At 42.9% G+C, this 13,396-nt stretch overlaps 2 protein-coding genes across 5 annotated transcripts in view; one reads left to right on the top strand and one right to left on the bottom strand.

The window, feature by feature from the left end:
• Window positions 1-13,396, bottom strand: part of endog (endonuclease G) — a 28,588-nt gene that overhangs the window by 2,970 nt on the left and 12,222 nt on the right. The window lies entirely within an intron of this gene.
• LOC116056979 (transcription termination factor 1) overlaps window positions 1-13,396 on the top strand; it is a 31,328-nt gene that overhangs the window by 17,543 nt on the left and 389 nt on the right. For all 4 annotated transcript variants that reach the window (XM_031309390.2, XM_031309391.2, XM_031309389.2 and 1 more), the window contains 9 exons: window positions 2,270-2,394; window positions 3,532-3,717; window positions 3,958-4,036; window positions 5,456-5,580; window positions 7,627-7,819; window positions 8,243-8,332; window positions 8,793-8,858; window positions 11,816-11,901; window positions 13,360-13,396. The exon at window positions 13,360-13,396 is cut by the window's right edge and continues 389 nt beyond it. In XM_031309390.2, the coding sequence (XP_031165250.2) occupies window positions 2,270-2,394; window positions 3,532-3,717; window positions 3,958-4,036; window positions 5,456-5,580; window positions 7,627-7,819; window positions 8,243-8,332; window positions 8,793-8,858; window positions 11,816-11,901; window positions 13,360-13,396 (987 nt within the window). The remainder of the gene's footprint in view (window positions 1-2,269; window positions 2,395-3,531; window positions 3,718-3,957; window positions 4,037-5,455; window positions 5,581-7,626; window positions 7,820-8,242; window positions 8,333-8,792; window positions 8,859-11,815; window positions 11,902-13,359) is intronic.

The following is a 13,396-nucleotide window of genomic DNA, read 5'->3' as shown; positions in this document are numbered from 1 at the left end:
TCCTCAGGAAATAGTCTGCTCATCTCCTTCTTGTAAACAGCAGTGCTGTTGACTTTCCAGTTCAGCCTGTTGTCGATGTTGACACCCAGGTATCTGTACTCCTCAACCACGTCCACATCTCCACCCAGAATGCAAAGGGGCTGCGGAGCCATTCCCTTCCTCCTGAAGTCAATCACCATCTCTCTGGTCTTATCCACATTCAGCAGCAGGTGATTCTTACCAGTCCACTCCACAAAGTTGTCCACCAGCGCTCTGTACTCTCCCTCCTGTCCATCCCTTATACACCCAACAACTGCAGAGTCATCAGAAAACTTCTGTAGGTGATAGCAGAGCTTGCAAACTCTGGCTTTTTTGTCAACAACGCGAACGTTGCCAACATAACACACTGGAAATCCAAAATACTTCCACTCCGGCGACTTCAGTGAAAGAGGAGGGGGTTCAACTTCTGTCGATGGGTCTCCTGCATCTGCAATTGCCATGGTAACAGGCAGGAGGTTGACTCGCAGCACTTCAACACGTGAGACATGGGGGCGTGGCCACTTGGCAAGCCGACCGGATGAGACATGAGGGCGTGGCCACTTGGCAAGCTGACTGGACGAGACATGAGGGCGTGGCCACTTGGCAAGCTGACTGGACGAGACATGAGGGCGTGGCCACTTGGCAAGCCGACCGGACATGACATGAGGGCGTGGCCACTTGGCAAGCCGACCAGACATGGGGGCGTGGCCACTTGGCAAGCCGACCGGACGAGACATGAGGGCGTGCCCACTTGGCAAGCTGACCAGACATGACATGAGGGCGTGGCCACTTGGCAAGCTGACCAGACATGGGGGCGTGGCCACTTGGCAAGCCGACTGGACGAGACATGAGGGCGTGGCCACTTGGCAAGCCGACTGGACGAGACATGAGGGCGTGGCCACTTGGCAAGCCGACCGGACGAGACATGGGGGCGTGGTCACTTGGCAAGCTGACCAGACATGACATGAGGGCGTGGCCACTTGGCAAGCCGACCAGACATGACATGAGGGCGTGGCCACTTGACAAGCCGACCAGACATGGGGGCGTGGCCACTTGGCAAGCCGACCGGACGAGACATGAGGGCGTGCCCACTTGGCAAGCTGACCAGACATGACATGAGGGCGTGGCCACTTGGCAAGCCGACCAGACATGGGGGCGTGCCCACTTGGCAAGCCGACCGGACGAGACATGAGGGCGTGCCCACTTGGCAAGCCGACCGGACGAGACATGAGGGCGTGCCCACTTGGCAAGCTGACCAGACATGACATGAGGGCGTGGCCACTTGGCAAGCCGACCGGACGGGACATGGGGGCGTGGCCACTTGGCAAGCTGACCAGACATGACATGAGGGCGTGGCCACTTGGCAAGCTGACCAGACATGACATGAGGGCGTGGCCACTTGGCAAGCCGACCGGACGAGACATGAGGGCGTGGCCACTTGGCAAGCCGACCGGACGAGACATGAGGGCGTGGCCACTTGGTATGCTGACCAGACATGACATGAGTGCGTGGCCACTTGGCAAGCTGACCAGACGAGACATGAGTGCGTGGCCACTTGGCAAGCTGACCAGACGAGACATGAGGGCGTGCCCACTTGGCAAGCTGACCAGACATGACATGAGGGCGTGGCCACTTGGCAAGCCGACCAGACATGGGGGCGTGCCCACTTGGCAAGCCGACCGGACGAGACATGAGGGCGTGCCCACTTGGCAAGCCGACCGGACGAGACATGAGGGCGTGCCCACTTGGCAAGCTGACCAGACATGACATGAGGGCGTGGCCACTTGGCAAGCCGACCGGACGGGACATGGGGGCGTGGCCACTTGGCAAGCTGACCAGACATGACATGAGGGCGTGGCCACTTGGCAAGCTGACCAGACATGACATGAGGGCGTGGCCACTTGGCAAGCCGACCGGACGAGACATGAGGGCGTGGCCACTTGGCAAGCCGACCGGACGAGACATGAGGGCGTGGCCACTTGGTATGCTGACCAGACATGACATGAGTGCGTGGCCACTTGGCAAGCCGACCAGACGAGACATGAGGGCGTGGCCACTTGGCCACGTGACACCCTTACAAATGAGACCAGCATGCAATTTATATTCCTGCCAATCAGCTTCTGTGTTTTTGAGTCTCTTTGAGATTGAACCACATTCATGTTCAACTGCTTTCTTTCTTCAAATATGTTGTCAGCAACAAGTGTTAACCCTGTACTTCCTGTGTGTTAACCCTGTACTTCCTGTGTGTCAGTGTGGACGCGTCCCTGTTGGACGAGCTGCAGGAGTTTGTTCCGGACGTGAAGAAGAAATCAGTCGATGAGGTCAGGAAACTGCTGAGATACGACCTGCATCGCTTCAGAAACTTCAAACAGCAAGGTACATAAATACTGTAATACTGTAATACAGGTTCGTTAACACATAAATACTCTAATACTGTAATACAGGTACATTAACACATAAATACTTTATTACTCTAATACTTTGAGTTCTGTCTCCCTTTATACTGGCTTCCCTCTTATAGATAATCCAATATATTTAAACCTCTGTTTTTTAGAACGAATATTGGCCAGTTATGACAGCCCTATTAGTGTAATATTAAAGGGGTGCTTCAGAATTGTGGACATAGGACCTCATTTCCAAGTTAGCCAGTGTGTTATTTATCAGTGGAGACAGTTTTCAAACCTTTTCATCCAGTCCTTCCAGTTGCAGAGTTCGCTGGTGCTAGGTTAGCTGGTGCTAGGCTAGCGCAAGTCAACAGTATCTGCTAGCCTGCCACTAAAAACAATCTAACCCGCTCCACAGTACACCCGAGGCAAATACATTATAACACCAGACTATCGATGGAAATGTCTGTGTTGATAGAATAATGTTATAAATAAAACTACCCTTACATCTCAATGATCGCATTACATTTTGAGGGACTAGTTTCACAGCAGCGGAGAGTGACAATGTTAGCTAACGGTATAGTTACACTCTTGGTAGATACCTGGCTGGGCTAACCGCTAACTTTAGGTAATTGCTGACAGAAAAGTCATGTAAGCTCGGACAGTTTACATGCAAACTGCAGCGGCAGGTGAATAAACTTGTGTGATTGTCATGGAAACCGGCTTTCTCAGTAGCCTACGAAATATCACTCTGCCGCTGCTGTAGCCTATGCTACCAACTACAGGGAACAAAATATAACTATTGCAATGCGATGCAAGGGTAGTTTTATTTCTAACATTATTCTATCAACACAGACATTTACATCGATAGTCTGGCGTTATAATGTATTTGCCTCGGGTGTACTGTGGAGTGGGTCAGACTGTTTTTAGTGGCAGGCTAGCAGATACTGTTGACTTGCGCTAGCCTAGCACCAGCTAACTCTGCAGCTGGAAGGACGGGATGAAACGTGTTGAAAACGGTCTCCACTGATAAATAACACACTGGCTAACTTGGAATGAGGTCCTATGTCCAAAATTCTGAACCACCCCTTTAATAATATTAATACTAGTAAGTGTCATAATCCTGCAGGTGTGTCTCTGCGTTGGGGCCGTTGCTCTCGGGAGGAGAACGAGCAGATCGGGAAGAACGTGGCTGACTTCCTGGCTCTGACGGGCATCAGCTCGGCCAATCAGCTTCTGTTTCCTCAGAGATACAAAGATCAGGAGCGACAAATCAGGAAGCTGAGAGTACAACATCATTTCCTGGAGAGGATCGGTACGCAAACATTAACTCACAAACATCTTCATCAAATATATATATAATACTGTCTGTCTATCTCACCTGTCTGTCTCTCTGACCTGTCTGTCTCTATAACCTGTCTGTCTCTGTCACTTGTCTTTCTGTCTAACCTGTCTGCCTGTCTGTCACTCTAACCTGTCTTTGTGTCTCTCTAATCTGTCTGTGTGTCTGTCTAACCTGTCTGTCTCTCTAACCTGTCTGCCTGTCTGTCTCCAGCTGAGGGGATCCCTCGTACTTGTCATCAGGTTGCCATGAGAGTCAAGAAGATGTTTGACGAAAGGAACAACATGGGACAGTCAGTATCTGTCTTTAACCCTAAACCCTAAACCCTATCCTCTGACAGTCAGTATCTGTCTTTAACCCTAAACCCTATCCTCCAACAGTCAGTATCTGTCTTTAACCCTAAACCCTATCCTCTGACAGTCAGTATCTGTCTTTAACCCTAAACCCTATCCTCCAACAGTCAGTATCTGTCTTTAACCCTAAACCCTATCCTCTGACAGTCAGTATCTGTCTTTAACCCTAAACCCTATCCTCCAACAGTCAGTATCTGTCTTTAACCCTAAACCCTATCCTCCAACAGTCAGTATCTGTCTTTAACCCTAAACCCTATCCTCCGACAGTCAGTATCTGTCTTTAACCCTAAACCCTATCGTCCGACAGTCAGTATCTGTCTTTAATCCTAAACCCTATCCTCCGACAGTCAGTATCTGTCTTTAACCCTAAACCCTAAACCCTATCCTCCGACAGTCAGTATCTGTCTTTAACCCTAAACCCTATCCTCCGACAGTCAGTATCTGTCTTTAACCCTAAACCCTATCCTCCGACAGTCAGTATCTGTCTTTAACCCTAAACCCTATCCTCCAACAGTCAGTATCTGTCTTTAACCCTAAACCCTAAACCCTATCCTCCGACAGTCAGTATCTGTCTTTAACCCTAAACCCTATCCTCCGACAGTCAGTATCTGTCTTTAACCCTAAACCCTATCCTCCGACAGTCAGTATCTGTCTTTAACCCTAAACCCTAAACCCTATCGTCCGACAGTCAGTATCTGTCTTTAATCCTAAACCCTATCCTCCGACAGTCAGTATCTGTCTTTAACCCTAAACCCTATCCTCCGACAGTCAGTATCTGTCTTTAACCCTAAACCCTATCCTCCGACAGTCAGTATCTGTCTTTAACCCTAAACCCTATCCTCCGACACGGAGGAGTAATCCTGTTCAGACCAAAGAGTCACGACGAGACCAAACAAGAGACGTCTCTGTCAGCTGGTGCTACAAATGATATCCAGCTACAAAAAGTGGTTTCTATGGAGATGATCCAGCGTCTCGTCTGATTGGTGGAAACTGGCAGCTTTCAGAACGCTGCAGACCGGAGACTCTCAGGGAGACTAAAGTTTACTCTCATCTCGTCCTCAATCTTTGGTCTGAACTGGACTTCAAAGTTCTCCATGTGGAACTTCCTGTTTCTTCGTGTTCTCCATGTGGAACTTCCTGTTTGTTCGTGTTCCCTATGTGGAACTTCCTGTTTGTTCGTGTTCCCTATGTGGAACTTCCTGTTTGTTCGTGTTCTCCATGTGGAACTTCCTGTTTGTTCGTGTTCTCCATGTGGAACTTCCTGTTTGTTCGTGTTCTCCCTGTGGAACTTCCTGTTTGTTCGTGTTCTCCCTGCGGAACTTCCTGTCCGTGTTCTGTCTGTTTGCGTCCTTGTTCAGGTTCTCGGAGGAGGAGGTGCGTTCTCTGACGAAGTTACAAAATCTCCATGGTAACGACTGGAAGAAGATCGCTGAGAAGATGGACCGCAGCGTGTATGCCTTAGAGAAACGCTTCACCCACATCGGTAAACACCGACACCTTCTCTCAGCTCCTCTTACAACCCTACACACACCTTTATTTATCAATGAGTTACAACCCTACACACACCTTTATTTATCAATGAGTTACAACACTACACACTAGGGGTGGACGATTTTGGCTAAAATTATAATCACGATTAATCGAACAAGTTACCTCGATTACGATTACTGAACGATTATTTTAATTTTTTTTTCTTTTCTTTACTGTAAATATGTTCAGGGTTATTTTTTCTAATGAAAGAGTGCATAATCCTATCTTTGTGATTCTAAAATAAGGAAACAACACACAGATAGCAATTAATGCTTATTTATTAAATATTTCAAACAACTGAACTGAAATCTACAACAGTAGATTTTACAATGAAATAAAAACGTCTTATAAAAAAGTAATTTAAGTTTTAATGTAAAAAAAAAAAAAAGGTTTCCTAAAAATGTAGAAAATAAATAATAAATGTCCATCATAAGATTAACGGGAACCTGGTGGTTAACTGTCTTTTTGGAGTTAAACTCTCTAAACACACACACACACACACACACACACACACACACACACACACACACACACACACACACACACACACACACACACACACACATACAGACACACACACACACACACACACACATACAGACACACACACAGACACACACACAGACACACACACACACACACACACACACACACGTCCACAGCGCTGCAGGCAGAGGCGGGGTCTGTTCTGAGTATAATAAAGCCCCGTCTGTGTTGTTACATTACGTGAATTACTACGAGAATGGACGTGATTTAATATAGGAAAAGTGCACAAGTATTAGCATCATTTGTTGTTGTTGTATGTGGCGCTAAGGTCTAGTGACGATGCTATAAAGACCGTTGCCGTGCTTGCGTCGCTCCCTTACCCCTCCTACCAGTCCCTATGGCCACTTGGCCAGTGGGAATGCAATGGGAAAAAAGATTTTGGGGGAGAGTAGTTCTTAGAACTGCTTAGAAGTGTACTTATCCTCTAAAAAGTACAAGTACTATCCGATCGGAAAGCACCTATGGTCGCAGACTGGACGGGGTGGAGTCACGTGACTATACATGCGGCGGCCGTAATATGTTTTAAGGGGAAAGTACATTAACAATTAAATTAAATCAGTGAGTTACAACACTACACACTAGGGCTGGATGATTAATCGAAAAATAATCGTAGCCGAAATTCAGAGCCTATAACCGACGTAATTTTACCAAGTCGGTTATTTCGGTCTTTTAATCCTATTAATATTTCCGCGGCCGCCCACTGTGTGTTAATGTACACAGTAGTCTCACCTGACCGTCTTATACATGGCCGTCGAGGAGGACAGTAGTCTCACCTGACCGTCTTATACATGGTCGTCGAGGGAGACAGTAGTCTCACCTGACCGTCTTATACATGGTCGTCGAGGAGGACAGTAGTCTCACCTGACCGTCTTATACATGGTCGTCGAGGGGGACAGTAGTCTCACCTGACCGTCTTATATTATACCAAACTCTGTCTCATTAACCGTGATCACTGGACGTCAGAGAGGAATCAACATTATTTAGGAGTTACTAAACACTAGATTGACTCTGGTAAGGATAGGGATTTTTAGGTTTTTAGTTAGGTACTTGGAGGAATTGTGCAATAATGACATTAATAATGACACAAACATTTTTCTTTTGTTTACAGTAAATAAATAATAAACAAATACAAATCTTAAAGTCAAGTTCATAAAGTGACTTTCTTTGCATTCATTTGATTCCCAATCAAGATCCACTGGTAAGAATGGCTTTCCGTTGTTAATATGAACTTAAAAACTGTTCTGAAATACAAAATAATAGAATTTTAGTCATGTGATAAAATAAGCAATTAATCGCGATTAACTATAAAAATTCAGCAATTAATTGCAATTAAAAAAATGAATTGTTTGACAACCCTAATATTTATGTGTTTTTCCCTCTCCAGCTGCAGGGCGAGGTGTGTGTTACCTGTATATATATATTGAACATATATTTATTGGTTTTGTCCCTGCAGCTGAGGGACGGGGGTCGTGGAGTCCAGAAGAAGAGTCCCGGTTGAAGCGGGCTGTGAAGGCTTACCTGGAGGATCTGGTCCAGCAGAGTCCTGGTCCTGGTTTGACCAGAGACCAGCTGTGTAACAACCTGCCCTGGAAAAACATCAGCCAGCAGGTTGGGACCCGGTCCTGGACCCAGTGCCGACTCAAATGGTAAAGCGCACACACACACACACACACACACACACACACACACACACACACACACACACACAAAATACACAAAATACACAATACAGCACAACACAACAACAGACCCGGTCCTGGGCCCAGTGGTGAATCAAGTGCTCAGTACAGCAGATAACAACACTAGACTTTTTTTTAATCCCTTTTAAATGTTTTTTTCCCAAATTTTTTATGACATTTTCAAATGTATCACTTTTTTGACACTTGGTTCTTTTTCCCACGTAAATCTCCCCGCTGCCTGAAACCTCTCCGACAAAAACATCCAAAACATCCAAAGGTCTTCACTGGTCCAGGTCTCTCTGGGGTTAGGGTTCTCCCTCCTGAAGTGGTTATATGATAATGATGATGATGATAATTACAATAATTATAATTATAATGATGTATTTCCAGGTTCTCTCTGCTGAAGTACAGACTCGGTTCCCCGGTCACCTTTAACAGAGGACCCGCAGGACTCGAGGCTAAAATCCTCCTCATCAACACGTAAGGTCACATGACACACACACATCCTTTCAAAATAAAAGTCTGACAGCAGTGGACAGGGTTCATTCTGAAGGAAACAGGATATAACTCACATGCCCAAGTATACGGATAGTTGATACTTTAATTCAGCTCAGCTGAATGTTAAAGTGTTTGTTTATTTAGCTGAAAACAACTTGGACTGATAATTAATCTGTCATTAATTAGAGATTAAATCAAGTGTTCTAACTAAGAGATTTCTGGTTTATTGCCACACTAAGTTACGTTGCCTTGGTGATTGGTGATTGGTGCAAACAGTAACAAACACTTCCTGTTTTCAGTGTAAAGTTCACGATGAAATGATGTATTTTTGTTGTGGCTTTAAGTTTCAACATCAAACACAAAGGAATGATTTCCCAGTTTATGTAAAAATAATGTAATAATAATAATCCTGGTTAGGGTTATCATGTTAATCGTGTTTCAGGCTCTTCAACATGCGTGTGGATGACATGGCCGACATCGACTGGGACGACGTCGCTCAGGCTATTGGGTAAGGTCAAAGGTTATAATAATACATGTTATATAATATGATATAATATATATAATAGATCTAATATATTATATATATTATATAATTATATATAATAATACTTGTTATATTATATAATATATATATAATAGATCTAATATATTATATAAGTATATATAATAATACTTGTTATATTATATATATTATATAATAATATATAATAATACTTGTTAAGGCTCCAACCAAACTGCATCTAAAGTATCGACAAAGAAAAGTCCTCGTCATTCAATCCCTAAGGAGTAAATCTCATCAGCGTCAGTGAGCCAATCAGCACGCAGCATGCTTCTACCAAGATGTAATCATGTCTGTGATTGGCTGTCTGACGTTACACAGAGATGCTCACGCAGTCGCAGCTGGAACATAAACACAAAGATTTGTTCTGTAGTGTGATGATGTCATTTCTTTTTTTTTATGACATTAGTATCAAAAGAAATATTGTTCACAGTCACGGTGTTGGTCCTGTAGTACATAGAGTAGTATGTGATGGTGTATAGTAGTATGTGATGGTGTAGAGTAGTATGTGATGGTGTAGAGTAGTATGTGATGGTGTAGAGTAGTATGTGATGACGTATAGTAGTATGTGATGGTGTAGAGTAGTATGTGATGGCGTAGAGTAGTATGTGATGGTGTAGAGTAGTATGTGATGGCGTAGAGTAGTATGTGATGGTGTAGAGTAGTATGTGATGGTGTAGAGTAGTATGTGATGGTGTAGAGTAGTATGTGATGACGTATAGTAGTATGTGATGGTGTAGAGTAGTATGTGATGGCGTATAGTAGTATGTGATGGTGTAGAGTAGTATGTGATGGTGTAGAGTAGTATGTGATGACGTATAGTAGTATGTGATGGCGTATAGTAGTATGTGATGGTGTAGAGTAGTATGTGATGGTGTAGAGTAGTATGTGATGACGTATAGTAGTATGTGATGGTGTAGAGTAGTATGTGATGGCGTATAGTAGTATGTGATGGCGTATAGTAGTATGTGATGGCGTATAGTAGTATGTGATGGTGTAGAGTAGTATGTGATGGTGTAGAGTAGTATGTGATGGTGTGATGGTGTAGAGTAGTATGTGATGGTGTAGAGTAGTATGTGATGGTGTAGAGTAGTATGTGATGGTGTAGAGTAGTATGTGATGACGTATAGTAGTATGTGATGGTGTAGAGTAGTATGTGATGGCGTATAGTAGTATGTGATGGCGTAGAGTAGTATGTGATGGTGTAGAGTAGTATGTGATGACGTATAGTAGTATGTGATGGTGTAGAGTAGTATGTGATGGCGTATAGTAGTATGTGATGGCGTATAGTAGTATGTGATGGTCTATAGTAGTATGTGATGGCGTATAGTAGTATGTGATGGTGTAGAGTAGTATGTGATGGTGTAGAGTAGTATGTGATGGTGTAGAGTAGTATGTGATGTGATGGCGTATAGTAGTATGTGATGGCGTATAGTAGTATGTGATGGCGTATAGTAGTATGTGATGGCGTATAGTAGTATACAGCGTACCCAGACCAGCTCCCCTCGTGAAGTCTTGCCGTGTGTCTCGTGCAGCCACTTCAGAGTCAGACGCTACCGTTAGCAGTAGCATGTTGCTGGTGTTCTTACCTTGGGATTAACTGTACTAATAAAACCGTACAAAACACCGCGGCCACACCGCTGTGGAAGCTCCCCAAATGTCATTTATCAGAGTCTGGGTGTTACCCCTGTCCGTGGCAGTCTCATCCACTCCTGTAACGGAGCTAGCTAACCGCTAACGGAGCTAATCGTTGCTAACAGAGCCTTCAGTTCTCCGTGCCTGTATCCATTAACTGCATCTATGGACTCGAGCACGAATAAAACCCTTCATTTTATTAAATTGGCTGGACGAGTTTTAAATTACAACCAAGAGTAGTTTGAATGATAAGATCCTGATGAGGTCAACAGGACATGTAGCTAGGCTAACAGTAGGGTCCCCAAAACACAGATACAACACACAAACTAATGAACAATGATCTAACAAACAGGGTGAAGAAGAAGTGACTTTAGAGAGCTCTAGTCTGATGTGATTCAACAGGAGTTAGGAGGAAATAGTGTTGAGATTAATAATAATATGTCACTTTCTGTGAAGCAGATTTGTATTCTCAGAAGTTTAATAAATGCTGCTAAGTGCACTAAACTTTATTTTTTTCATTTAAAAGTTTATTTGACAAAGTTTATTTTCTTCTTCATTTTTAATTGAAGTATACAAGTGTAGATTGGTGAAGTGTTCAATAAATGTTTTTGTTGAGAAATTCTGTGTATATTAGTGTTACATTTTATCTTTCAAATAGAGGTTTAAAAACAAGCACATAACGGCCAAATATCGGCCAAAATAAATCGCCAGCTTAATCGGCCATCGGCTGACCCTGATTTCTAAAGATCGGCATCGGCATCGGCCAGAGAAAAACCATATCGGTCGACCTCTAGTATGTGATGGTGTAGAGTAGTATGTGATGGTGTAGAGTAGTATGTGATGGTGTAGAGTAGTATGTGATGGTGTAGAGTAGTATGTGATGGTGTAGAGTAGTATGTGATGGTGTAGAGTAGTATGTGTTGGTGTAGAGTAGTATGTGTTGGTGTAGAGTAGTATGTGATGGTGTAGAGTAGTATGTGATGGCGTAGAGTAGTATGTGATGGTGTATAGTAGTATGTGATGGTGTAGAGTAGTATGTGATGGTGTATAGTAGTATGTGTTGGTGTAGAGTAGTATGTGATGGTGTAGAGTAGTATGTGATGGTATTGTAGTAAGTAGAGTAGTATTTGAAGGGTATCCAGCCCTAGTAACATTCATTTATTGTTACTTTCACAGAAGTGTTACGGTATAAAGTGTCCCCGTTGCGGTAGTACTAATGTGTGTGTGTGTGTGTGTGTGTGTGTGTGTGTGTGTGTGTGTGTGTGTTTCAGTGACGTGACTCCGATGTGCGTTCAGAAGACTTTCCACAGACTCAAAGTTTCCAGAGTTCCCAACTGGACCAGTTTATCCTACGGAGGTTAGTACTGCAGTACTTTGAATTCTAAAGCGTTGTGCATTCCACTCATTAATAAGAAGATATATTGTGATATAATCAGACGTAGTCATTAATAAGAAGATATATTGCGATATAATCAGACGTAGTCATTAATAAGAAGATATATTGTGATATAATCAGACATGAGACAGAGAAGAATCAATAATACTAAAGGTAATATAATATAATAATTAAAGATGTAACCTTACACTCAACTCATGAAAACGGCGTCAAAAACTTAAAAAAGTGACAAACGCTAAATAAAAGTTAATAAAACAGCATCGCTGCATCATAGTTTCATCTCAACCGGTGGTAATCTTCAACATTTATATCCATTTTAATCTGTTACAGCTCTAATATCCACTATATCACCACTTTTCTTATTATTTATACTTTGGATGGACTCAAAGGTTCAAACCTTTTAATATATTCAGTATCTCACAAAAGTGAGTACATCCCTCACATTTTAGTAAATATTTCATTATACCTTTTAATGGGACAACACTGAAGAAATTACACTTTGCTCCAGTGTGAAGTATTAAGTGTACAGCTTGTATAATGTAAAGTATGAAGTGTACAGCTTGTATAACAGAGTAAAGTATGAAGTATACAGCTTGTATAACAGAGTAAAGTATGAAGTATACAGCTTCTATAACAGAGTAAAGTATGAAGTATACAGCTTGTATAACAGAGTAAAGTATGAAGTATACAGCTTGTATAACAGAGTAAAGTATGAAGTGTACAGCTTGTATAACAGTAAAGTATGAAGTGTACAGCTTGTATAACAGAGTAAAATATGAAGTATACAGCTTGTATAACAGTAAAGTATGAAGTGTACAGCTTGTATAACAGAGTAAAGTATGAAGTATACAGCTTGTATAACAGAGTAAAGTATGACGTATACAGCTTGTATAACAGAGTAAAGTATGAAGTATACAGCTTGTATAACAGAGTAAAGTATGAAGTGTACAGCTTGTATAACAGAGTAAAGTATGAAGTATACAGCTTGTATAACAGAGTAAAGTATGAAGTATACAGCTTGTATAACAGAGTAAAGTATGAAGTGTACAGCTTGTATAACAGAGTAAAGTATGAAGTATACAGCTTGTATAACAGAGTAAAGTATGAAGTGTACAGCTTGTATAACAGAGTAAAGTATGAAGTATACAGCTTGTATAACAGAGTAAATGTGCTGTCCCCTCAAAATAACTCAACACTCCAGGATACTATGCATCCTGATAAAGTTATATATTATACATCTTTTATTTAGTTATATACAGAACCAGTCAAAAGTTTGGTCTGTCTCTCTAACCTAACAATCTGTCTGTCTGTTCTCTAACCTGCCTGTCTCTCTAACCTGCCTGTCTCTCTGACCTACCTGTCTGTCTGTCTCTGTAACCTGCCTGTCTGTCTCTCTGACCTACCTGTCTGTTGTTCCAGAGATCATTGACTTCCTGCATCAGAAAGTGGCTCCGCT

This window comes from Sander lucioperca, chromosome 2, assembly GCF_008315115.2.
Source record: "Sander lucioperca isolate FBNREF2018 chromosome 2, SLUC_FBN_1.2, whole genome shotgun sequence".
Classification (NCBI taxonomy): domain Eukaryota; kingdom Metazoa; phylum Chordata; class Actinopteri; order Perciformes; family Percidae; genus Sander; species Sander lucioperca.
This window is presented reverse-complemented; position numbering and strand designations above follow the sequence as displayed.